Source organism: Canis lupus, chromosome 10 (genome assembly GCF_003254725.2).
Source record: "Canis lupus dingo isolate Sandy chromosome 10, ASM325472v2, whole genome shotgun sequence".
NCBI classification, from domain to species: Eukaryota; Metazoa; Chordata; class Mammalia; order Carnivora; family Canidae; genus Canis; species Canis lupus.
The window spans coordinates 3,744,364-3,772,061 of record NC_064252.1 but is presented as its reverse complement, the minus strand read 5'-3'; the positions used below and the strand labels follow the sequence as shown (position 1 = coordinate 3,772,061).

The window sequence follows — 27,698 nt, the reverse complement described above, 5'->3', positions numbered from 1 at the left end:
TTGTATTTAAAAAATAACTCTACGGATTAACCGCTAAATCCAACTCCTAAAGTATTCTTGCAAAAGTTAGCTAGGTGTGGCCATTGCCGAGCAATGTCTTTTATCTGTCTTCTTAGCAACATGTCATTATGTATAAATTTTATCCCAATAATCTTACTTTTAATATTTGCCCAAACATACCAATGAGATGAGAAAGAGATATTTGTTGGAGAATATAAGTAGTAAATATTTTCAAAAATTTCTCTGCAACAGGGAGTTATTCATTCTAGGAAATATTAATCAATCAGTAGTTTAAAATATTTGGAGGGAAGTGCTTTTAAATAAGAGGCTTCAAATCAAATGTAAATTTTAGCAAATACATGGGAATATCCTACTGTCCATCTTCTACATAGGAATTTATATACCTGAATCATATCTAAGTAGTTTGAGATCTCATTTTTATCATTATTACAAAGAAGGGGCCTTATGTTTATTGATGCAATCACTGCAGCTACTGAAGCTTGCCCTATCACAAAGACAAAGCAAAGTATATATGGATGTCAGTTTGGCTGAATCTAACATGTCACTGACTACAAATGCACAAAGGTCCCTGTTCATGAAAGATTTTACTGTGACACATGAGTTTATCAAGACTTTTATTAAAGTATGTTCTTGGGGTAAATATCCTTGACGAATTAAGCAAATAGATACCAAGTACAGGTTGTTTTTATACATTTATAGAGCAAATTCCTAATAGCAACCATTCTCCCCTTTGTTAGGGATCTTTCCTTAGAAGTGATTTTTTTTTTTCCTGAAATAGAATCAAAAGGAAAAATCTGGAGAAAAAAAAAAAAAAGTCCATCTAGATAAAATGGGGACAGAGGAAGATGGTATCTCTAAGATAAATAGAAACTAGTTTTACAGTTGCCAGATACCTGTTGTAGGTTTTGAGTTAACTACATGAAGTGACCATTTAATACAGCAAGAATTTTCTCGATAGATGTTATCCTAATAATTTCATTAACTCATCCTCAGATTCTTGGATCATGAAATATTGTTGGAGTGTTCCCCTCAAAGTTATAATTTCTTGCATACAACTTAATAATTTAACAAACTTGCATTGTGTGTTCTGTGCTCTGGAATTAAATTTTTAGGGAACAAGCAAATGATGCTTCCAAAATAAAATATGAACATAAAGAAAGGAAGAATTAATGGAATATTGACACACAGACTCTATAAACACATTATTGGTATTTTTAATGACTTAGATATTGCTATAACAACATATATTGTGCAAAATGATTCATCCCACCAGTTATTATGTCCAGTTTACTAAGAATTATCTACTGTGGGAATCATTAAAACTCTTCAAACTAAATTTACGAACATGATTTTGCAAAGTATGACACAGGAGAAATAGATTTCATTCTGGAAATAAAGGATTTATCAAGCAAGGATAGTATAAGTGTTTCCAGGTAAATATGCATTCAATCTACAAAGTTTACCAAATAGGATGGCTTAAGCAGCACAATGGGGAAAAAAAAGCAGGTCAAATAGGATGGCTTAAGCAGCACAATGGGAAAAAAAAGCAGGTCAGGAGTCCAAAAGACACGGTTCAACTTTCTATCCTGCATTTACTCAAAAGATAGATATATATTTAGGCAAAGCCCTTAACCTGTTATAGTCTTATTCTGTAAAAAGGTGCATATCTAACAAACCTAATTTCGAGGGTTGAGAAGATGGTATGAATTAAATATATTTTGATACATAAATATATCAAAAAATAGAATACAAATCAAAATATAATTATATCTAATGCTTAGAAAATAAACATTTATTTAAAGATTTATTTGAGAGAGAGAGAGAGCAGAAGGAGGAGCAGAGGAAGAGGGAGAGAGAATCTCAAGTATTGACTCCATGCTGAGCATGGAGCCCAACTCGGGGCTCGATCTCACAACCCTGAGATCATGACCTAAGTCAAAACCAAGAATCAGTTGAACCAACTGAGCCACCCAGCCATCCCCAAAATGAACAAGTGTTCATTGTCCCTTCTTGCTAAATCCAGAAATCTTCATACTTCAGTTACAAATAGAAAGCATGTGGTAAAAAAATAAAGTCCTTTAAATAGTATATCCAAAATTTGTAGTTGACTCTAATAAACAAGCTATATAAACTAGGTCCAACTTCAAAATTGTTTTTAGATGCATATGAAAATAAAATAACAACAAACCCAGAATAAAAAGCTTAGAAGAATATGTTTCAAAATTCACCCTGAAGTTCATATAAGAATTCTGTTCTTTTTGCTCATCTGAGCAGAACTTTTTACCAACTCATACCTTGATAGAATATTGAATATGAGTGTTTTCATACAGAGCTTCTTTAGATTATTTTGCCATATTTGAATTTTAAACAAGCAAACAAAAAAACTTGTTTTGGTATGCAAAGAAAAAATGTTTGCTGAAATGGCAATGAATTAATCACCTAGTGAAATACTCCTGAATGTTACACAATTAACAAGCACATATGGAGACTGAAAAACATGGTGTTCATGGACACAAGGGAAGCATAACTAAACCCACCAAAGAAACAAGAATTCCGTATTAAAAATGCCCAGAATTAGATGGAAAATGCTAAAGAAGCTGACCTAGACATTGTGAAAAACAATGGGAGGAAAATAATTTTTTAAAATAATCATGAGAAAAAAAGGAACTGAGAAGGTAAGGTAGCTCAGGATTGGGGTGGGAGAAATAATTCAGTCTAAAAAAATTTCCATACGCTCTACTAGAAACACCAAAAATTCTGTTTGCAATATCACTTTTCCTTTTAATGCAGGGACCTAAAATTATGATTCTCAATGCTAGAACAATGGTTTCATGAACTGCATGTAAGCGAAATAAAGTGAAGGAAAGGCAGTGTGGGAGAATAATACAAGCCAGATCGTAGGATCTTGTAGGAGTTAGAAATTAAATAGTTTACAAACAATTGATAGTAAAATGAGAACTACAAAAAATGATGTGAGCTCAGCAAATTATTCATGTTTTAATTATCAACAAAGATAATTTATGATTTTAATTATACAAGCATTATAATTACTGATAATTGAGCCTCTCAGCTTTTCAGTGCATGGAGACCATGCGCATGGATGTGTAAAAATCAAAAGCTAAAAAACAAAGTGAGTTGAATAAAAGTTATAATTTCAATTTATATCTGAATCATTTTAATGCTTCTTGGTATTGTGAAGCGTTGCGGTAGGGAATCTACTTGGTATGATGTACCGGGGATGTCACTGTCTCTCAATGAGAGAGTATATGGGCTATAGAATGGTGCTGTGCTGTGGGGTGAGCTTTGTTTCTCAAAGTTGTGAGGCACTGTAAGGAAATCAGAAACACCCAAGATAGTGCCAAAAACAGAAAGATTGATTTTTTCTAGATTCCTAAAAATCATATTCATTAATGTATTTATCATGCATAAGGAAGACTCATATCAACAAAACGTCTTCTAGATTACAGGCACCTTCCTTCTCCAGGATACCTCAAGCTAAGGCCACAGGAGTTCCCTTACTTGTGAAGATGAAAGGTCATGGCCAAAAGTATACTCTGTTTTCTCCAGCAATAGGCCCATTCCTACAAATCACAACTCTTCAAGCCCAGATGCAGCACGTGTGAGTTTTGGGAAAGATACAAGACTCTAGAATTACGTCATCTAAAATAATGCTAAAGAGAACACTATTCCATGGATGTCCAAGGTCTTAGAGTAAAAGGACAAAAGTAATGACACTTGTTCTGTCTATAGTACAGACAAGACAATGGCAGTTCTAGGTGTTCAAGAAAACTTAAAAAATGAATTAGGATGTAGGGGCAGTTGTATTCAATTACGAAAACAAATATATACTGCATAGACTATATAAATGAACCAAGTCATTTATATCTTATAATCTTTTTAAATGTCTTTGGTAACAAATAAAAATCTTTAAAATTTTTTTTTTCTTTGGTAGCTGTATGATCCTATAAATGGGAACCTCTGTAACTCTAAATACGTTTTCCACAAAGTACTTCTTGAGTCATAATAAGTAGCAAGCAATATGGGAATTACTTATCCATAAAGAAAATAACATTTTTCCTCTAAATCCAACCTCAGGGAAAATATATTATTCCTGAGTCATATATATATGTCATTATTTTTGTGCAAAAAGTCATATTAAAACAATTATGGCTATTATACAATCATTACCACTATTTGGGATAATTTACATTGGCCAGAAAAGCAGGCAACTTGAAATTATATATTCAGTTTATAGCAAACAGTCTCTAACGAGCACTAAATAAATCAGAATACAAATTGCAGTTAAACCTAATTGGTTTACTATATAGGGTTTAAATTTTTTGTTATCTATATTTTATCTACCTTTGCTTCTATAGATTCTATTGAAAGCAGCATGCTAGTGAACACCCTAGGGGCTCTTCCTGCTTTTAGATAAATCTGAATTTTAGTTCTGGTTCTGTCACATACTACTTTACAACCTTGGGTAATTAGCTGAACTTTGCATGTCTGATTTTTGTTTTGTTTCCTTTCATCTGTTATATCAGGCCAACAGCCTCTACTTACAATTTGAATATTAAAAGGTGGCCGAAATGCACAATATAAATATTAGTCCCCTCTCACTTCATACCCTTTCTCCCCCGTTAAATGGAGCCTAATGATCATGCTTTTTAATTTTATTAAAAGTGCAACACATACAAGAGGATTTTTAAAAAGGTACTTTGGGATGGAAAATAATTTTCAATACTGATTAAGGATATCTCTACATTTTACATTATCAACATAAAAACTTACATTTACATACATCTTGCGGGTTTTTTTTTTTTTCAGTTATCCTCAATTGTCTTGTGCAGCCAGAAGAAAAAGGAGTAAAAAAAAAAAAAAAAAAAAAAAAGATTTTTATAGTGTACATTCAAATATCTCAAACTTATTTTACTTATTTTCTAGTGTCCATGGGTGGGGCATGAGATAAGATAGTTGGAACCTGATACTAAAGAAGTGAAACTCATGTGAATTTACATTGAGAAAACATGTCTTCCAATGTCTTCCAATGTGAAGCACACTAGAGCCTGACCCAGTGCCTCTTAGACATGTGTTGATTGGAATCAAAAAAAGGATCAGGAAAGAGGGTAGGGACAGGTCAGGACAAGTCTATACCCAATATTCTATTCATAAATTAGTGAAGGCATATTTAAGGTTAAATTGTGAAAAACATGGACTACTAGTTACCATAAGTAGAAAAATACTTAAAGTCTCCAGGGATCATGAATTCTTTTAGTACCCAGGTTGATAACCTCCCTTCTTTGCAATTCCCCAGTGGGGAAATGGGAATAAAAGAAATTTTAATGGTGTACTATGATTTTGCTTCATGACCTCTTGAACAGCTAAAACCTGTCATTCCCTAGGGGTAGAAATTAGTTCTACACCGATCACTGCAGACACAGAGGCCAACTATACTACTTTCTCTAGACTATATGAATGTTCTCGTTTCCAAAATTTCCTATGGGAATTAATATGTGCGCAAATTTGACACTTTGTGTGGTGCTGCTGCTAGGCATGGCTGTATACATATGATGTGCTTTGAAATGTGCAATTTTACTTCCCTTTCTTTTTTTTTAACAATTTAATATACAGTGTTAGAAACGAAAAGTTAATGAAGATGACCAAAGACCAACAAAACGTATATGAACTGGTTTTGACCTCACAAAAACCTCATCAATAAGTAAATAAATCTCCTTCCGTGGAGGAAGTTACTGGAATGCACCTGCCAGGTTGTCTCTACCAGCAAGTGACAAAAAGGACTGAAGCCTTGGGCCCAATACCCCACTATCATTACTTTGCTGTTTATTTCCCCCTGGGATCTGATATGTATATTAATTTAAATATGTGTCCTCAGAGAACTGAATACATATTTTGGAAATGTTTAAGATTGGAGAGCTACTACACAATTTATGGTGTTGCGTTTCTTATGATGAGTCAGAGTTGAATACAAAAGCACTAATAATATGAGAGTAGCTCATTCAAGACTCAAGATTGGGCAAAACTAAATTAAAAACAGCCATACACTGCCACATTTAGCCTGATTTATTTACCTATGGTATTGGCACAAGTGGTTTTATTTAATATTTTTTTTAAAAAAACACAAATTCGTCTTCATCTGCGAAAGAAGTGAATGCTAAATGAAATATGGGATTTTATGTAGCTTCCTAAATAGGAGCTACGTGCTTAACCAGTGCATAGATTTTACAAATCAGATCCTTAATGTCAACTATCTCAAAAGCTTGGAGTCCAGGTACAATCTCATAGAAAATAAGATAGCACCTGCCTCCACTGCAATAAAAAAAAAAATAAATAAATAAACAGCAGATTCCTTTTGACATCTTAAGAGTAACATCACTTCAATAATCAAGCATTAAAGGTTTTTCATTGATCATACTCTTAATTTAAACTCATATTTACTGATGTAAATACTTATAACTTTAGCCATAAGGCACAAATCCTTTCTTGTATAAAAGTACTGTATTACTCTAAATGGTATTTTTAGTCCTGAGTACACAGTAAATCTTATGCCTCTATATCCAAGGGTGATTCAGGTTCTCAGATGTTTTAGCATCATTATGAAAATGAGAAACTGCTAAAAGAAAGTGGCCGGCAATGTTGCGGGCTTCTTGCTATAGTGTGGTGAACTATGCCTACCCCTCACGAGTGTATGTTCCAAGTTACATGCAGCTTCCAGTTCTAGAAACCTTTTCTAACGGTCTCCCAGTTATGGTTCCAGGTAGCAGAAAGTCTCATCAGGAGGGGGTGGGATTTTGAAGTGTTGCCATTCCTGCAACATGAGGAATTTCAGTGGCTGAGCAAAAGGCCTGCTTGGATTTCTGTGTTTTGCTTTTGCATTTTAGGGAGGGAAGAGAAATGAGAGAATTTAGAGGGCTCAGTATAAGCACCTCTCACTCTTAATCAGCTTTACTCAGATGGATCATTCATAACAGTAACACTCTGATTGCTGCAACATGTTGGGAAAAATTAGAATTTGGCCTATTTGTCAGCCTGTCAACCAGGATTCTGGTAGATTCCATTTTGAAGTCTCGGTATGACAGTTGAGTCTGGATTGAGTTCTGATTAAAAGAAATCCCTGGTTATTACTTTCTGGATTAGTAACTAAAATCCTTTTAAAATCAATGAAGGCAGCTCATTGTGAGGAGTCACTTAGGCTTTTAATTTGATTTACATATTAAGTAAGAATTATTGGAGGGTTCTATTCTCTAGCACCAGGTACTAATGTTCATCCTCAAAGAAGTCATGTGCGTGAATTAATCAAATCTAACAGTATGAAGAAATAATGGTTTAAAATGGAGAGGGTTTTTTTTTTTCAAATTTATTTTATATATGCAAATACTTTTTTTACTCAGTTAGTTGCATTTTCAAATTAAGATCATCCTCATTTTCACCCATGTTCTTATCTTCAAAATTTATATTATAAAGTATTATGCTGATATAACACATGTCTTCATTCTCCATGTATTTATTTTTTAAGTTAAAAAAGTGATAATATTCTTTTTGAACTTATTTGTCTTTTGTTTGCTGGATACTTTGTGCACATGTGTACATATAAGTGAGTGTGGATGTGTGTGTGTGCAAGTAGAAGAAAATTCATTTTCTTTCAATTTCATTTAACACTAAAAATAAAATTTGGACAGGGTATTCTTATTGGATTAAACAGACTCCTTCTAACTACTTGAACCAGGGGTTTGGGATTCAGATCTCTATAACCAAGACTGGAAGTCACTGGAAGACTTTAAAATTATTTTAACCATGACAGCCCGAGTCATGAATGGAAATAAACCCATTGCATGGATTTTTTATAGGCATAATCTCAGAATTTAACTATCCAAACAAGGTTTAAAAAACAAACTTATAAAAATTTGCCATTGAGGAAAGTCTGATCTCCATCCTTAATTATGACTCCTCATTTCAAGTAAAAACTTTCCCGAAATTTTGAAAAAAAAAAAAAAACTCCTAAGAAAGTCATAAACACTGAAATCAGAGATGTGATTCTTGTTAAATATTAGTTTCTCTTTCTGAGGGATTGTTCCCTGTTTCTGTACTTTTGATGTCAATGTCATGAGGTTTAGATTTGTTCAGGGGTTCAGACTCTTTGGATTCAGGTATATTCAATGATTTCATCCTTCCTTCTTCCTGCTTCTTTTCCTTTGCAAGCAATCTGTAGTTTATAGCGTTGCCAATGAGCAGCCACACACTTGATAGGAACACAATAGTTCCGCAGGCTATATACATGTATTTATACTGTCCAGTTTCATCCACCAATTTACCTAAGAGACAGAGAACATAATAAAACAACCAGAAAATGATAACATGTTCCAATAAATTCTTCTACAAAGTATGTACTTATTTCTTATTTAAGTTAATATTAAATGAGATTTTAACAAAAAATATTACAGATTATGAATTCTATATATGCATAGAAAAGGCAATTATGGACACACACAGCATTATATTACCAGCATATTAAGTTTACTAAAGACTATTCCCCTCAATAAAAATGTACAACCAAGACAAAGTAGGTATATATTCTTAAATACATGTATGTGTGAGACATGTTTTTTGTATCTATGTGTATCTAGATATATTTATCTATTAATATTTACCATTGAGACTGCTTCATCCTTTCCAAGCTTTTCAATAAAAATGAAAAAATTATATTTTTTATTTAAGAAAGACCCAAAGGCTTTTTTAAGGTTCTTGACATGCTTTTTCTATGTCCAGCACTAGGCATAGAAACATTTTTCTTTTTAAGATTTTTAATTTATTTATTTGAGAGAGAGAGAGACAGTGGATGAACATGAACAGGGAGTGCGAGGGGAGAGAGGGGGAGAAGCAGGATCCCCACTGAGCAGGAAGCCCAACGCAGGGCTTCATCCTGGGCCCCTGGGATCATGACCTGAGCGACACAGAGGCTTAGCTGACGGAGCCACCCAGGGGCCCCTAGGCTAAACACTTTTAAATGGGGTAATATCTAATTTAATCCTTACAAGAGCCTGATGAAGTAATCTGAATGTGGCCACATAGCCAGTGAGTGGCAGAATGAGGAGTCTAACCAAGGTCCCTGAATCTCAGGTTCTTAACTACTCTGCAAAAGAGCTTCACCACACCTTTTGGTTAAGAGTCAGACCATAACTTTTTGGGCTAAAAGCAATTTAGTTTATCTGACTCTAAATTATTAAAGCCAGACTAATCAGGAAGAAAATATTTATTACATTTGATTATTGGGAACATTTAAAAACTAGCCTAATATCATATAACCTGAACGTTTAGTGACTTTTTTTTTTTTTTTTTTGAGTGAGAGTAGCGGGGGATAGGAGGACGCACAGAGGGAGAGGGAGACAGAGACTCTTAGGCAGGCTCTGTGCCCAATGTAGCTACACCTGACGTGGGGCTCTATCTCATAACCCTGAGATCATGACCTGAGCTGAAACCAAGAGTCGGGCACTCAATCAACTGAGCCATTCAGGCACCCTGGTTTATTGACTTGTAAAAATAATTCAGCTTTACTTAATTTTGCCTCTTGGTTATGCAGGTACCTAAATCTTAACAATGATAGTATATACAAATCTATATTATTTATTATATGTATATTCTAGGTGATTCTGATATAGGCCTGATTCTTTAATCAGAATCTCATTCATTCTGGATAGAATCTAGTTAGTGGCTCAGTATTAAATTTAGCTACTTATGAAATTGCCTATTTAAAAAAAAAAAAAAAAAAAAAAAAAAAAAAAAAAAAAAAAAAAGAAATTGCCTATTTGAGCAAAGTCCTCTGTTTAATTAGTTAAATGGTGGAGTCGGCTTATTTAAGTGTGCCATATAGATAAACATAACAAAAATGTATAATTTAAATTTCCATTCTAGTGCTAGTCAAATATTTCTATTCATACAATGATTCTTATACTTCTAAATACATAAACATTAGGTCTACGTCCCTATCAGAGTTAGTATCACTTTGGGCTGCCATATCAACATACTTTCTAAATGTGTGGGGAGTATTTTAGCATCATCAAGAAACCAGATATGATTTCCAGAACTAAAGCTTCAGCTCTTGTGAGTACAGCACAGAAAGTCTGAGCTGAAAAAAAACAAAACTAAAAATCATACTCTATCTCCTACTGCTCTACTAACAAGAGTGGCGGCAGCAGCAGCAACTGTGTGAATAGTAACTACAATGATACTCATTCATTCAGAAGTATTTGATGAATGCCTAACGTGTGACAGGCACCATTCTAACAGTGATCAAAGGCAACAGAGAGGAAGCCAGTCCAAAAGTCAAGAAGGATCAAGGGTCGCAGAAATAGGATGAAAAAAAATGGATTTATTACAGCTATGGGTTGAGAACTTCAACAAGGAGCCCAAAATCAATTCTTGCCATTGTCATTACTGGTGCAATGGTTTGGTAATACTAAGACAAGAAGCACTCAAGATCACTGAAACTGATATAAATGTTATTAATATAGGTTCTCAGTGCAGGTAGGAATAGTCAAATCAGATTCCTTCATTCACATCCTTAGAGTCCACCCACTATCTGTTAACCTGACTTAATTTTTTTAATCCCACCATGGCTGGTGAGATACAATTTTCTCTGCTGATACTAAAACCTTTGCTGCTAATGAATAGGCTTCTAAAACCCATTTGATAAAATTAATTCTGTAGGAAAAGGTAGCTCAACTGTGCCTGTCTTATGTAACAAAATCAATTGGCTGATAACAGACTGACTGGCTTTCATTCTTTTTAAAAAATTGTTTTGATGCCTTAGTATATTCAATATTAACAGATATACCACCCAAAACTTCTGTCCTGGATACAAGAGGCCAGCCCTGGTAGATAGAAAAATTCAACAACTATACCACTCATTCCTGACCAAGTGAAAAAAGCATGGCAAGAAGTCAATGATACTCTAAGATCGAAAATTAAATACAAACTTTCCCAATTCAAAATGATTTGTTGTTGTTTGGGACTATTGAATTACTATACTGTACACCTGAAATTAATGCAACACTGTTCACTATAATGCAATTTAAAAAAAAAATGACACCTTGATATGTAGGTAACAGTTTAATGACTGGAAAAATCTACATTTAACTTGGCAGTTACTGTGACCACTAGGGGTCAGGCCAAGAGCCTCAGTGAATACCTAAGTTTAGTATTAACCAAAACTATGTACTGTGAAAGGCTAGCCCGCATACTGTTTTTAATATTTTTAACATTAAAGTCTAAGACTGAACAAAGTCTTACCTTCAAAAAGGCACTTATACAAGTGTCTTAGTCTCCTTACTGTGTAATTTAGCACAGATAGTTTCATAGACATTGCTGAAAATATTTCAGATCTTAAAATCACTATAATTTATAAATGTGTAATGTATCTGTTCAAAATTAATTCCTTTTCCTTATTGCATTTAATATACATATAAATATATATGAGTATATATGTACATATATGGGTATATATATACATAATATACATAGGTATAAATATATACATATATTTCTGTCAGCAATATTATAAAAGTATGCTACCCTTAGGCATGTAACGTATTAATATAACTAATGTACTCTAGTAAAAAATAAATCTTGACCTTTTGTCGCAGTATTTAAAATTATTGACTCTATTTTAATATAAGCAGAAAATAAAATTTTCATCAATGATAAAAAAATCAAAAGTGGACTTTTATCATGACACATTTTTATAAGCACAAAACAACGGATATGGGTAAACACCTGAAAGTTGTGTTACTAATTATCAGTCTAACTTAAATTCTTAAGTCCATAGCCCCTAGCTCTGAAGCAAATTTAGGTCTAAAATCTACTATTTATGAAATTTAAAAATACATACATAAGAAAACCTGAAATTAACACACTCACAGTCCTTTAGCCTATTAGTATGTATTATGACAAGCCGCATCATACACTACAAAGAATGCCCTGGCTAGTAGATATATTCATCTTATGGTTCTTGCTTTTCTGGAGGAGAAGTATTCTTACCAGCGAGAGGAGGACCAAGAAGAACCGGGCAACACTCCACCACGGTGACGAGTCCCACAGCGCTGGAAAACCTTTGGGGTCCAACCAGGTCCATGAGAGACTCAAAGAGGACACTGCTAACACTCCCAAATCCAAGACCAAAAAATATAGCATATAACACCAGGCTTGTGTAGTCCTCTGCCAACGGGCACAGGAGATGACACACTCCATTGAACATGATTGCAAAACTGAAGAAGTACTGGATTCGGGGTCGGATAAGTCTGGAATTTGCAATGACTCCTCCAGCCGGTCTAGCAAACATATCAACAAAAGCCATAATGGACAGCAAGAAAGCTGCAGAATATTCATCGATTCCTTTGTCTTTAGCATAGGGAGCCAAGAATATAATGGGGGCAAAAAACCCCAGAAACATAATGACATTTCCAGATAAGTATATCAGAAATCCCCTATGCTTAAAAAGGGAGAAATCTAAATACTTATTAATTCTTTCCCATGTTGGTTTCTTCCTAAGTCTTTTCGTCACATCTGAATCATCATCCACTCTTATGCCAATTTTATTTTTAGACCTCCTGGTAACTTGTTTGGGTTCAACGGGTCTCATGAGGGACCCAGCCACACAGGCATTCAACAATATACCTCCCAAAATCAAGAAGCTTCCTTTCCAGCCAAAAGTATTAAAAAGGTACTGATTGAAGGGAGCCAGTGTGCTTAAGAAAACAGGACTTCCTGCCATGGCGAGGCCATTAGCCATGGGTCGTTTCTTATAGAAATATTTGCCAATGATTGTCAGGGCAGGTTGCAGGTTGAAGGCTAGACCTAAACCTAAAAAGAACAGAACAAAAGGAAGAAAAACACAAACACAATATGTCACTCACAAAAGAAAATTACTCCTCAAAATGTACATTCAAGTGGGGAAGGCAGGACTGAAAGTGCAAAAGCAAGTAGTAATTTTCGATAATTATAAATACCATGGAATTGTGCATAAACATCCACAACTGGACGCTTGGCAAGTATGACAGCTTCATATACCTTTCATGTGAAAGCACAAGAATAAAACCAAGAATTTCTGATGTTTCCAAAATCATAGAATAGGTTGAAATTAGGATGCAATTATTAGTTCATAATTACAATCACTTAATACCACAGATAAGTTAATCCTCTATTTGCATAAACATATATGTTTATATGTGTTATAACTATATACATATATATAGAATAGATTTCTTTCTTGTGGGCAAGAGTGCATTTAAAATGCAAACACTTCTTTTTTTTAAGAGTGCAACAGAGTGAACAGATTATAAAGGTTGTTGTTTAAGGAAATCTTGGGTCTCTCCAGAAATATTTCTTTTAGAACGGTACAAAAAATAAACAAGAGTAATGAATTAACAACATTAATGTTATGCTGTATATCTTTCACATTCCACATTTCATGCAATTAGATGCACGTGTGTGTTGGCTGAAAAATAAATTTTTGCTTTAAACGTTTTATTTCAGGGATTAAACCTCATTCTTTATATGAGTCAAAAGTTCCTACTGTCTAGGGAATCCATTGGCAGTGCTGAGTATCAGCTTTGGGAGATGAATTACTTCTTATAGTTTGCCAAGGTATTATTTAGCAATAGTTAAGATTAAATTTGTTTAAAAGCACATAAAATTGATCTAGATAAGGTACCTCTCTTTCCCCCTTAGCCTGTGCATTATGCTCTATTTGTTTAAAGGCTATAGAAGTAAGAATTCTGAATTTACCAGTTAATGTAAATTGAGACAGTATTGCAAAGTGGTTAAGTGTTTAGACTCTGGGACAACTCTGTTCTCAGTACAAATACTTATTGCAAACCTTTGACACAAATATTTTCTGTGAGTAGAAAAGCTGACCCAAAGGAACCAAGAACATGCTTAGAGAGTAACAGGGCAGTATGCTCTCTGATTGTACCACAGCCCCGACCCGTGAGACATGCAGGGTAAGTGTAATTTATAAATTAGAAAACCAGCAGCTTATGGTCAACGGCTTGTAAATGGAAAAATCCAAATTAAAACTCGGGAATTTTGTTTAGAAGTTCAAATTTCTTTTTTTTTTTTCAAATTTCTTTACCTAATGCCACCTGCCCTCAACCCCCGGCCCTATTCTGTCCCCTAAAATTCTGCCTTCACGTTGTTAATCCAACTTCTCCTTAGGAGACAGTGGCCATCTATTTCCTATTCTGGCCTTGTAAAATGAACATGAGATTTGAAATCCAAAGATCTGAATCTGCCTCAACTACTATATACATTATTGGAATAACACTTAGACTTCTTGAGTTCCAATACCCTCAACCACAGCTTTTGCCAAAGTTAAGTTCTAGAACTGTAAGATGTTACATGATGACATATGATGATAATTATATGCTAATATTTATTTAAAAGTAACAAAATTCTGGGTACTCTGTAAAGTACTATGAATTCATTTTTAAGAGCTTATCATTTCCCCCATTTTAAAGACGAAGAAGCTGAAACATAAGGAGACTAATTTACTCATGATCCTAATATGTGCTCAATTAGTTTTAAAAACTAGACAGTCTACCAAAAAGTATTGGCTGATAATGCCTTACGATAAATCTCTCATTGTATATTTAATGGTTGACTCTAGAAGCACCAAAGCCTTCGAGATTCAAAATAAATGGAATTGAAATTAGAATAGCATATTATTGAAATTTGTAACACAATAGTAACAAAATAATCTTTTCCATAATACATCTACTTGTGGGCCCAGCCTGACTTCTACAGTCAAATGTAATATATAGTATTTCTGCACAAAAGAAAGGACATCCTCGGCACTATGACAATTCTTAGATATAAGAGTCTCATTTATAATGTCGAAAGGTGTTTTACCACAACAGAAAGGAAGATAGTTGTGGAAAGGCTGCAAAGAGAAAGATTTTTAACACCAGAATTACTATAGTCTTAATAAATATATCTTTTCTTTTTCATCAAATGATACAAAAGTGCAAGGTTAGATGGATCTAAAATTACTTTAAAAATAGTATATATTTACCATTTTTCTGCAAGCATAAGTAAAAGATTCAGTTCCTTTATATATTAAAATCTAATTTTTCTTAAAACTTTGAGTGTAGATTTGTTTAATGTAGTTTACTGTTGAGACTAATAAAAATGGTGTTTTCCAAATGTACGTATTTAGGTCAGTTTGAGACAAAAGACATTATGCACGAGGAACAACTCTAATAAAATGACAGTAGACATTTTAAAATGTGTGTTTAGTGGCATATATGCCTTACAGGGCCTTTAAACAATTAGAATCTTTTGTAAGGAAAAGAAGGGACGCCAATACAGAGCTCTACCACTAACCAGAACACAGATAAAAATTCTATTGTTAGAACCAAATCAATACATGCAGAAAATATATTTTGGCATCGTTTTTTAACCTATAATGACTGATAAGTCAGATACTCTAAATAGTAATAAGTAATGAAAACTAGCTTTAAAAAAATTAAGCTATTTGCAAGAAATTCTGTGTCCATAATACTATCTTAACTGGCTGATGAATAGAGGATGAAATGGTAAAATTAAATCAAAACTGTTTTCTTTTTGACATTTATATCCTAGCACCTAATGTGTCTGGATAACTTGTTTTTTCGATTTCTTGAAAGAAGCTTGATTGGCCATTCCAAGGTAGTATTTCAGTATATTGGATGAAAATAAGATAGCATGTGATGTAAAAAGTAAATGCAATACAAATGTTCTGTTTATGCTTCTTACAGAGCTTTGCAAACAATAGAAATGTTAAGAAGAAAATAAGCAGAAAACAAAACTTGACTTACCACAAATGAGTCCCATAGTGAGGTAAAGCTCTATTACGCTGGTACTAAAAGAGGCTGTGACCATTCCCAAACAGCATAATAAACCTCCTACTATCACCACTGGTCGGCTACCATACTTATTCACCAGAACACTGCTTATGGGACCTACGGTAGGGAGGAAATTAAGAAATGTTCAGTTGCTGGGTCATTTATTTATTTATTTTTAACAGTTGTTAATTTTGAAAGCATATTTAATGATAAAAGAAAAATACTAGTTCACATAGAATATAATGAAAACTTTTCAAGACTTCTAATCACTTTGACTGGTTATCTTTAACCATATATATGACAGCGCATAAAATAATAAACTAGAAGTGTTTAACATACAGTTTATGGCCATAATCATTTAGCTTTTGATGGAAAAGTTTTTCAGCAGGACATAGCTATACTATCCAAGTATTTAATAAACGCAGGCGAATTTATGTAACAATAATCTAGAAATCATAAAAAGACTTGTCTGTGTTATAATTTTATTTTCTAGAATAATATATGTGCACACACATATATCCTCCTAATTAGAGCTCAAATTATTTTTCCATTATACCACAGTATGATTTTTCTTTTATATTATATTTCTTTGATTCTAAGGTACCAATTGTTTTCATATATTATTATGTTATAAATAAAGAGGTGTCACACTTGAGGTCTCTTAACAATCCCTGTTCATCAGATGGAGGTCACAGGTAGCAATGTAGCTATCAGTGCCTACGCATGCTTGAATTTGGTTGTTATTTCTGTGGTTGGCTGGACAATGGCAATTCTTCATACTTTAATCAAACCATTTAAGGAGCATTTGAAGAAGGAACATGAATATGAATCTTGATTATTGTCTGAAAAATCTTATGTTGACACATTCTGATAATGTCAAGAAAGTACCATCAAAACTTACTGAATGAGTAGAGCAGCTGAGATTAAAATTACCAGAGAAAAAGATGGATCTCTCTAATACGATACGCTCATGGGCAAAGAAAGTCTTATGTGTGAAACATGAACACTGAGAACTCTGACCTGAAAAGTAATTTGTGACAGCCAGATACAGAATGGGAAGAGGTTTTAGGAGTGCTTTACTCAATTGATTTAACGTACATTTCCCAATGTATGTGTGTGTATACATATAAAATATGCAGGAGTGGTTAAAATGATTAAAATCATCTATGTTTAACTATGTCTAAGAAAGCCCTTTTGGTAGTTATAAAATAAACATTCTAAATATTAATAGTGTGTGTTGTTTTATTTTAATCATAGCATTTTTTTTAGTGGTGCATCATAAAATAATGGTGCAACTTAAGAACTGAGATCATCTTAGATTCAGTGAAAGTCCTTATTACTTTATGAGACCTTTCAGTGTGGAAATGGTTTGACTTGACACTTCTTAATTTGAAATTATATTTCATGTAAAACAAGGGCCGTTGATTTGAGGAAAAAATATTACATTAGGTCAGAATCCCCAGTCCAATATTTAGCCTAGCAAAAAATTAAATGAGTTTTAATTAATACTTTAACTTAAAAATATGCTAAGTGCTATTATACTGCATTTGAGAATTTCTACATGGATAGATTTTAAAATATATTAAGCTTCATTTGTCAATAGAGCTTTATTCTTTCACACAACTACAGTTACTATTTTTATTCCTTAAAGTTTGAAAAAGAAAACCTTCATGGCCTAATATTATTCCACAATATCTTTTTTTTTCCACAATATCTTTTGAAAACATATTGGTAAAAAGACATAATTTTACAAAAAGAACTCAAAAATAGGATACCACATTTTGCATTTTACCCCCCACCACTCAAAAAAACAAAACTAAAAACGGCCATATAAAAGATAGCTCTATAAAAACAACAGAGTTGGAGGGGGAAAAAAATCAATGAAAATTGTACAAGATTATGTGAAAAAAATAGATTTTAGTCCCTACTATGGTAAAAACTAATATGATTTTGGAAATGAGCATTTTCACTAAAAAGCACATAGCTAAATTCAAATGGCCTTTGTGAGAAATGAATTGATTAGCTTTGATTAATTATTGAACTTAAGTGTTGATTCCTTTTCTTAAAATTACTTAACCAGTTCACTTTACTTCAATTCATTTTAACTCAAATCAGTTCAATGAAATTTCTTAAGCTTCTAGCATAAAACCAGTCAGCACACGCCAAGAATAAAATAATAAAAGCATAACTATAATCATCAACCCATTATAGTCCAGAGGGAGAAATTATCAAGTTATTTTAAGAACTGTGATGGATGCTTTGATAAATACTAGACTATCATAATGAATCCAAAGGCATTTATCAATTACTTGGACTAATAATTTTCTTAGTATCATTGATATTATAAGTATATCATTTTCTGTGAGATTCCTGGATAACTTAAAATTTACTAATTACTAAATTTTATAAATGTGTTTGCCTAAATGGTGTAAATTTAAATTTGAACATAGGCTATGAATCACAACTTAACTTGCAATGTGTGGCAAATAAGTATATCTATAGTTTAGGATAATCACATCAAGGCTTTTTTTCCACAACTCTGATTAAGAGTACCCAGTAAAGAAAACATTTAGAGGCGTTGATATTTTTCTTTTTGAAGAGACTGGTAATTTCTACTGTGGTATCAATCAAGATGCATTAAGAGTTGTAATTTTAACAACTGATTTTACTCTAAATAAAATATACTTTAGTTAGGTGATAATTTACAAGATAATCTATAAGGGATGTGTTTACATAATCCATATATCTTTTTCTAGCAAAAGAAGATGTATTTTTAAGTTGATTTTTTAGAAATCAAAGCTCCTTACCCTTAATATTAAATGCTTATAAAATGTCATAAAATATTTCTACTTTGTAATAGTTGTCGATCTAATTAAAATTATGATACAGAACAAAATATACTTATTTTGTAAAGAATCTTTAAATGCTTAACATTAGCTTGAGGAGGCATCTATCAGTAGATGTAAAACACAACACTATCCAATACTCTCTCTCTCCAATCTATAAGCTGCATGGTTTATTGTATTAACAAGAAAGATAAAAAAAAAAAAAAAAAAAAAAAAAAAAACAAGAAAGATGAAGTTTCAAGAAAATAAATAAATTCTCATCACATGTGATTTTTCTTAAACATGAGCTAGCCTCACAGGTGTGCCTTGTTGATGACCCTTAGGCCTAATTATATTCTGAGGTCATTTATTTATTTATTAATTTAATCAGGATGAAGGTTTTTACTCAACATATGTTTTTCAAGTAATCATGATGTTTAATCATTAGTTATGTCAAAAAAGAAAATCCTCTACCTGCTGAGAGTTCCATCTGAGCCTATCTCAGTAGAGCAAAGGTATTGTTTTTCAGAATGCTTTGTTATGTTTGTCTAGTGGTTAAAAAAAAATTATGTACAAGAATAATATTGTCTTATTTCCAAAAACATTCACACAAGTTTCAGACTATATCTAAACCACACTCATGTACCCACTAATTTCTTCTGCTCCAGCTTTCCAGTCTCAGAATTTTTAGTGTCAAGTATAATAGCCATTTTCATGCTAGCTGTGAAGTTGTAAAGAAGGACTTCGTTAGAGAGCAGCGTAAGGATCACAATGTTGTCACTGATATTTCAGATACTTGTTTTCTGAAAGCTACTTCTGTCTTTATGGCTGTGGCTCCATAACACTTACTCTGGTAAGGAAGCTTATGTGCATTCTTATAAATTACAGAGAGCTTTTTCCCATTCTTAGAACTCCTGTTGCACTTATAGTTGTGCGCGCGCGCACACACACACACACACTCCACAACACTTACCCTCTATTTCATTTGTTTGAGTGTTGTTCATATATCCTATTCTAAGCTCTGTGAAAGTAGTTGCCATCTATCCTATTATTATTCTATTATTCATTAACTTATTGAGTTATTACTCTTTGCAGGCAGTGTGCTAAGAACTGTGCATGCATTATGGCATATGATTTTCATGGCAATCTGATTATTACAGCAATGTAACAGTTGATAAAACTGAGACATGGAAAGTGTTGATGACTCATTCAAGGTCACATCAATATAAGTGGTCATCACCACTTATTGATGAGCCCAGGGTCATCAATTATAAAACTTGTACTTTTCACTACTGTGTAGAAAAGATTTAAGGTATCAGGTATGGGGCTGCCATTCTTAGAAAGGATTGCTTGTAAGGCTGGGTCTCGGCTGGCACCTGAGAACTTGCGATTTCAGAAGTGTGTTTCCACCATTCCCTAACTGGTAAGAGTGGCTCACTGTGCCCAAACTGTTTCACAATGCGGTTTATGCTGAACACCTGCCTTGCTTCCCAGAGCATGGAATTTTAGGACATGCAAGACAGAGAATGCCTGTATGACCAGCAACCCAACAGAAACCTTAAGCACACAGTCTCTACTAAGCTTCCCAGTAGGCAACACTTCACCTACGTTTTCACAACTAGTTGTTGAATTAAGCCCATCCTTCGTGGTGATTGTTGGGAGAGGACACTTGGCAAGTTTGCATCTGGTTTCTCCTGTACTTTGATCCATGTGCTTTTCCTAGGCTTGACGGTTTTGCATCCTTTCATTGTAATAAATAAGCATGAAAAAGACATTGTTAAGTCCTATGAATCTTTCCAGTGAATCACGAAACCTGAAAGTGGTCTTGGGGATTCTGAATACAATTACTGTAGTATATCTCTTCTAATTTAGAGTTTTGCATATAGTTATAAGCAAATGGTTTTTTTTTTTTTGTGTGTGTGTGTGTGAAGTATCTTAAAAATATATGACCTAGACCTACGTATATGTGACTGGTCTATTCTTTTGTATATTGTTACCGTGTTCTGTAAACATGAACTCATAGTGCTTGTTTTTATTTCTTTTGTATATGGCATGAGCACATGACAAATACTGTGAAAAAATTCAAAGAATATGTTATGTAATGAACATTTCATAAAATATATTTGATCAATCTAAAACCATGAATTGGAATTGACTATCAATTTGAACTATATAAAAATTTTATGCATAGTGTAAACACTAACAGAAGAAATGATAAACTGCTATAATTTATTTTTCATTTGCTTTATTTCAAATTTGTATATATGATACCCTGTCAAGTCAAATGATAAAAAGCACTAGTGCAGGACTGGGAAAAAGTTGTTTGCAATTACAGAAATTTATCTGTTTTTACTACTGTAGTATTTTTCTCACTGACAGGGGCTTTCTAAATTTGAAAGATTTTTTCAAAGAGGTTTTTTGAATTAGAAAACTGTTGCTATTTTAATTTGGACAGAGGATGGGATCCTCTTCATTAACTACTTGTTTGCCTGAGGTTTATCCCTACACTGAAGTTGGGATTGAAAATTCATCTAGTTTCTCTCTCCATGTGATCTCTTTTCATTTAAGGTCAGTGAAAAACATGAGGGGAAAATCCCTAATAATTAGGAAGCAGCGATTACATTTGCCTTTACAAAGGATGGAGACAAACATGTTATTCAGGTAAATCATCCTCAGTTAGCATGTTGCTCATTGATAACAGCCAGTTTGATTTAGAGTGCATCCAGCACTTACAAAGATTAATCTTTATGGTAGACACTCACAGTATATTCACTCAGCATTCAACTAGTATTTCAAATTTTAAGTATATAAAGGTCGTGAATTAATGGTTTGAGTAGTAAAAATCAAGGAAAGGGTTGATTAATATGCTAGGTATACTTAAGCATACTAGGGACAGAGGGGATTAGAGGATGACATGGACATAAACTCATCTTTGCATTTGCTGTTCCCTCTGACATTTCAGTTCTCCCCTTTATACATAAATGGCTTATTTTTCTCACACTCAGGTCTCTGCGGATATATCAACTCCTCAGAGAGACTTTTCATCATTCCAATACATAAACTTACCAAACTTTAATAAGGTACTAAATGCTATTTTAAAATACACCTAAACATCAATAGCTCATTATCCACATGTTTGATATTAACTATTTTTCTTTCTTCATGTATCTTAAAACCTGACTGTCATTGGCATGGTTATAAGAAAAGTTCTTGGGTTTTACTTTAATGAGAAGATGGGTCCTCTATTCTGTTCCATTGATCTATGTGTTTGTTTTTGTGCCAGTACCACACTGTCTTGATGACCACAGCTTTGTAGTACAACCTGAAATCTGGCATTGTGATGCCCCCAGATATGGTTTTCTTTTTTAAAATTCCCCTGGCTATTCGGGGTCTTTTCTGATTCCACACAAATCTTAAAATAATTTGTTCTAACTCTCTGAAGAAAGTCCATGGTATTTTGATAGGGATTGCATTAAACGTGTATATTGCCCTGGGTAACATTGACATTTTCACAATATTAATTCTGCCAATCCATGAGCATGGAATATTTTTCCATCTCTTTGTGTCTTCCTCAATTTCTTTCAGAAGTGTTCTGTAGTTTTTAGGGTATAGATCCTTTATCTCTTTGGCTAGGTATATTCCTAGGTATCTAATGCTTTTGGGTGCAATTGTAAGTGGGACTGACTCCTGGGGATCCCTGGGTGGCGCAGCGGTTTGGCGCCTGCCTTTGGCCCAGGGCGCAGTCCTGGAGACCCGGGATCGAATCCCACGTCGGGCTCCTGGTGCATGGAGCCTGCTTCTCCCTCTGCCCGTGTCTCTGCCTCTCTCTCTCTCTCTCTGTGTGACTATCATAAATAAATAAAAAAAATTTAAAAAATGGGATTGACTCCTTAATTTCCCTTTCTTCAGTCTCATTGTTAGTGTTTAGAAATGCCACTGATTTCTGGGCATTGATTTTGTATCCTGTCACGCTACCAAATTGCTGTATGAGTTCTAGCAATCTTGGGGTAAACCCAGAAGTGGACCCTGAACTTTATGGTCAACTAATATTCGATAAAGGAGGAAAGACTATCCATTGGAAGAAAGACAGTCTCTTCAATAGATGGTGCTGGGGAAATTGGACATCCACATGCAGAAAAATGAAACTAGACCACTCCCTTTCACCATACACAAAGATAAACTCAAAATGGATCAAAGATCTAAATGTGAGACAAGATTCCATCAAAATCCTAGAGGAGAACACAGGCAACACCCTTTTTGAACTCAGCCACAGTAACTTCTTGCAAGATACATCCACGAAGGCAAAAGAAACAAAAGCAAGAATGAACTATTGGGACTTCATCAAGATAAGAAGCTTTTGCACAGCAAAGGATACAGTCAACAAAACTCAAAGACAACCTACAGAATGGGAGAAGACATTTGCAAATGACATATCAGATAAAGGGCTAGTTTCCAAGATCTATAAAGAACTTATTAAACTCAACACCAAAGAAACAAACAATCCAATCATGAAATGGGCAAAAGACATGATGAGAAATCTCACAGAGGAAGGCATAGACATGGCCAACATGCATATGAGAAAATGCTCTGCATCACTTGCCATCAGGGAAATACAAATCAAAACCACAATGAGATCCCACCTCACACCAGTGAGAATGGGGAACATTAACAAGACAGGAAACAACCAATGTTGGAGAGGATGCGGAGAAAAGGGAACCCTCTTACACTGTTGGTGGGAATGTGAACTGGTGCAGCCACTCTGGAAAACTGTGTGGAGGTTCCTCAAATAGTTACAAATAGAGCTGCCCTACGACCCAGCAATTGCGCTGCTGGGGATTTACCCCAAAGATACAGATGCAATGAAACGCTGGGACACCTGCACCCCGATGTTTATAGCAGCAATGTCCACAATAGCCACACTGTGGAAGGAGCCTCGGTGTCCATGGAAAGATGAATGGATAAAGAAGATGTAGTTTATGTATACAATGGAATATTACTCAGCCATTAGAAACGACAAATACCCACCATTTGCTTCAACGTGGATGGAACTGGAGGGTATTATGCTGAGTGAAGTAAGTCAATCCGAGAAGGACAAACATTATATGTTCTCATTCATTTGGGGAATATAAATAATAGTGAAAGGGAATAGAAAGGAAGGGAGAAGAAATGTGTGGGAAATATCAGAAAGGGAGACAGAACATGAAGACTCCTAACTCTGGGAAATGAAATAGGGGTGGTGGAAGGGGAGGAGGGTGGGGGGTGGGGGTGAATGGGTGACGGGCACTGAGGGGGGCACTTGACGGGATGAGCACTGGGTGTTATTCTGTATGTTGGCAAATTGAACACCAATAAAAAATAAATTTATTATAAAAAAATAAGATGGTTACTTTTATGTTCCCTCATCTTTTCCTCTGTCTACATAAACTTCTGCATTTCTATATTCATTTGACCATAGATTGCTCCAAACTGGCATTTATAGCTATTGAAAGGGATGGTCATACTATTTGTATGGGGATGGGATGGGAGAGTAGACAAATTGACATCTTATCAAAATTTTTTACTACTACAAATCAAAGGGTTTAAAAGTGAGTATTCGGTGCCCATGGACAGAAATGACAGACACTGCATTGGTGTCTGTAGGTTACATTATTCTCAACAAGGAAAGACATTTCTACCAGGAACAATGGCTACATGAAACAAACAAACAAAAACAAAAACCCCAAACATTTCCTGAGGACTCAGCACATTTCTAAACTCTTCACATTTAATGCTTATAATTTCTCTAAAAGTTAGCAGTATTTCTTCATTGCCCTTTCCTATGTAAGGAAACTGAGGTACAAAATAACAGCTTTTAAGGATTGCTCAGGCACTCTACTAGGACTGCCTGGGCTAGAGCATACCTTGCACTCCTGGGAAGTGCCATTTTTTCCTGAGAAAAGTGATTACATCTCTTTCGCATGTATGATGTTCATTTCTTCAAAATAAAAATTTATACTTAATTTACATTATGGAATACTTATACTTTATATTCCCTGCTCTCTGGAATACTTTTTAAGAAGGCAGGAAAAATGACTATATTGCAGAAACTGTTGGGTGCCTACCCAAGAGCCATGCCCCCTTCCTTCTTCCTAAATGAATTCTGATTTTGTTTTATACTTAATTTCTTCTGTGACACCCTAGGCCTAACTCTTGGGGAGTGAATCATAAATACCATAAGCCAATCATGTTAAGACCATTCTCATTACCAAATATGGGCTTGAAGATGAACGTTTTGGGGCAATTTATACAGGGTAAAGTTTTCTGAGGGCTTCAGGGCAAGGATGTCCTTAATCTTATACAGCAATAAAGCTTCTGTATGTTTTCATAACAATGTGATATCTTAGGTGCCATAGTCATCTTTTCTACTATGAAGGGTGCTTAAAGATACGGTGAATGTTTAAGCCATTGATTAGATCAAAGAGCCAGTAAATCAACCAAACCAGAGGCACTACCTATAGACTTCTGGTGGTATGACATGATAAAACTTAAGTATTGCCTAGTTTACCGATGGACACTACATTTTTGTCTGCTTACAGTCTAAAACATCCTAATATAATAATAGAAAAAATTTAATTCCTATTAAAAATTTCATACCGTTAATATTATCTCACACTAAAAAGTAGTTAACATCTGCTAAATACCTTCTTTTCCTCTTAAGCTTGAAAGATTACTTACTTTCACAAAATTATCTCAGTGTGATCTAACTGCAGAACATTTAAAGTGATTCTGATATTTTTCTAATTTGTTATACTCAATTAAATGTTATAATAATTTAACCTCAATGGGATTTTTGAAATGTGGATATTTAATTCATAATGTATCTTAAAATATATATATTTCCATTAACCAGGCAGGAAAATTCAATTCATAAATTGAATATTCATACATGTCTTAGGCAACTAATAAGCAATACGACTATTTTTAAAGCATGCTAAAATACATTTCTGTTCATAACTCTTACTCTACATAGAATATTGCATTAAGTCCTATGAAATTTTATATTCTTTCCTTCTATTTATTCTTCAAAATTAGTTTTAAATAACATCCTCATAATGCATTCCATGAACCCATCTGTCTAATAAAATCCCCTAACCTTCTAGCTATTATACTACTTTGTTCCTCTCTCTAAGTTAGTATTAATATTCTACTTTGTGATATATTTATTTGCATATTTCAGCTCTTGGAGGGTAAGGGCATATTGTGACTCATTTATAATTCACTTAGGCTTAAGACAAATTATTTTATATAGTAGATGGTAATTATTTTTATGAAATTAGATTAAACTATTTTCTAAGTTGATTTAGAATTGTCATATGATGCCACCATCACTTCATTGGCATAATATCAGTATTTATCATAGCGGACAAGTTTTAAAGAGGGTATTTAATCGACTGGGTTCTTTTTTCTCCTTCTCTAAACCATATATAAAACAAAAAATACAACACACATGCCAAATTAAAGATCATTTTAGAGACATGTACATGATCTCCATTCATTTTAACTCTTTTCTTTAAAAGTGCCTTGGTTTATAAGACTAATTTTAAGCAAACAAAATTCCTCACTAAAGGTATGAGGTCCACATACCCCAACATCCCTGTCACTACCTATTACCTATATGACAGTACATAGTGAAGCTATAGATGTATTTGTGTGGACGTATGTATTTTGAACCTAAGGGACACAGTACCAAGAGAATGTTCTCTCACTATCCTTTGTGCACTATTTACATATAAGTTGGGGTATAAAACTACAGAGTGATAACAATTAATATTCTCTACTTATTCCAGGGAGTAGTCATCATCAGAGAAATAACAACTAATCTTTAAATGAGTCCTCCCTTGCCTAATACTCTTGATTATCAACTTTGCATCTGTTTCCTCCTGCTTTCTCTTTTGAGAAAACATGGATTCCTTTCAAGAGTCTGCTTTCCACTGCACAGCTACTAGCTAAGGGAATTATGGAGGTGGGAGTAAATCCTGATTTACATAGAGAACCAGGTGTGATAGTCTAATTCCTTTCTCCACTGAATGATGTAGGGCTGGACCTATGACACAGCTCTGGCCACTGAGACACGAGTGGAAATCTAGCAATTTCTGGGAAAAGCTCTCCTTTTCCTAAAGAGAGATACAAAGAAATCATTAAGTGATTTCTGCCTTGAAGTATAGCAATCATTTTGTGAACGTGAAGAGAGCTGGCCTGAAGAAAAAGCTGAAGCACACAGAAGCTGAAAGTTCCAAGAGCATCTCAGTGAAATGAGTTTGGAACCCTAATGATACCGTTAGATCATCACTCTAGATTTTAAATTCTTGTTGAATAGGGGAATGTGTTTACTAATGGCTTAAACCTATTGAGTGCATAAGCTGAAAGTATGCTAGCAGATAAACTTGCAGTAAAATTCCTTAAATAGTGTGATATATTGAAGGAAAGAGTTGGATATACCAAGAATAATTACAACAAAAAAAAGTTTGGTTCAATTATATGTCTAACTGAAAAGCTGTAATTTTACTTTAAGATCTGGCTATTTTGTTTAATAGCTATTTTTTTTTTACAGGTTTCCCAAAGTAAGTGGCACTCATGAATTTATTGTACTACATGCTCTCATAAATTAAGTTGACAAGGGTTTACTGATGTTTTGAATGAACTTCATGGGGATTTAGATAAAATATATGACATTGTCTAGGTATGTCTTTGTGGTTGGTTTATATTGTAACCCCTTCATAACAACTATTTTACCTATAGACACATACAGGTTAATCACGTGGTGCAGAAGAGTAGGAAATGAGACAAATACAAAATAAGCCTAAGATTACTAAAACTGAAGACGTGTGGAGTTTTGGAAGGGAATGGGAAACTCAAGGGAAGAGTGATATTGCATCTCAGGTAATTAAAACTGGAATCATGAAGACAAACGGAGAGAGGA

General features: G+C 34.0%; 1 protein-coding gene across 13 annotated transcripts in view; it reads right to left on the bottom strand.

Annotated features, from left to right (window-relative positions):
* Positions 1 to 618: 618 nt before the first annotated feature.
* The window catches only part of SLC16A7 (solute carrier family 16 member 7), a 170,237-nt gene continuing 143,157 nt past the window's right edge, over positions 619 to 27,698 (bottom strand). For all 13 annotated transcript variants that reach the window (XM_025476778.3, XM_025476782.3, XM_049115106.1 and 10 more), the window contains 3 exons: positions 15,888 to 16,031; positions 12,073 to 12,894; positions 619 to 8,351 (listed from right to left, as the gene is read on the bottom strand). In XM_025476778.3, coding sequence (XP_025332563.1) covers positions 8,080 to 8,351; positions 12,073 to 12,894; positions 15,888 to 16,031 — 1,238 coding nt within the window. In that variant the 3' untranslated portion in view covers positions 619 to 8,079. The remainder of the gene's footprint in view (positions 8,352 to 12,072; positions 12,895 to 15,887; positions 16,032 to 27,698) is intronic.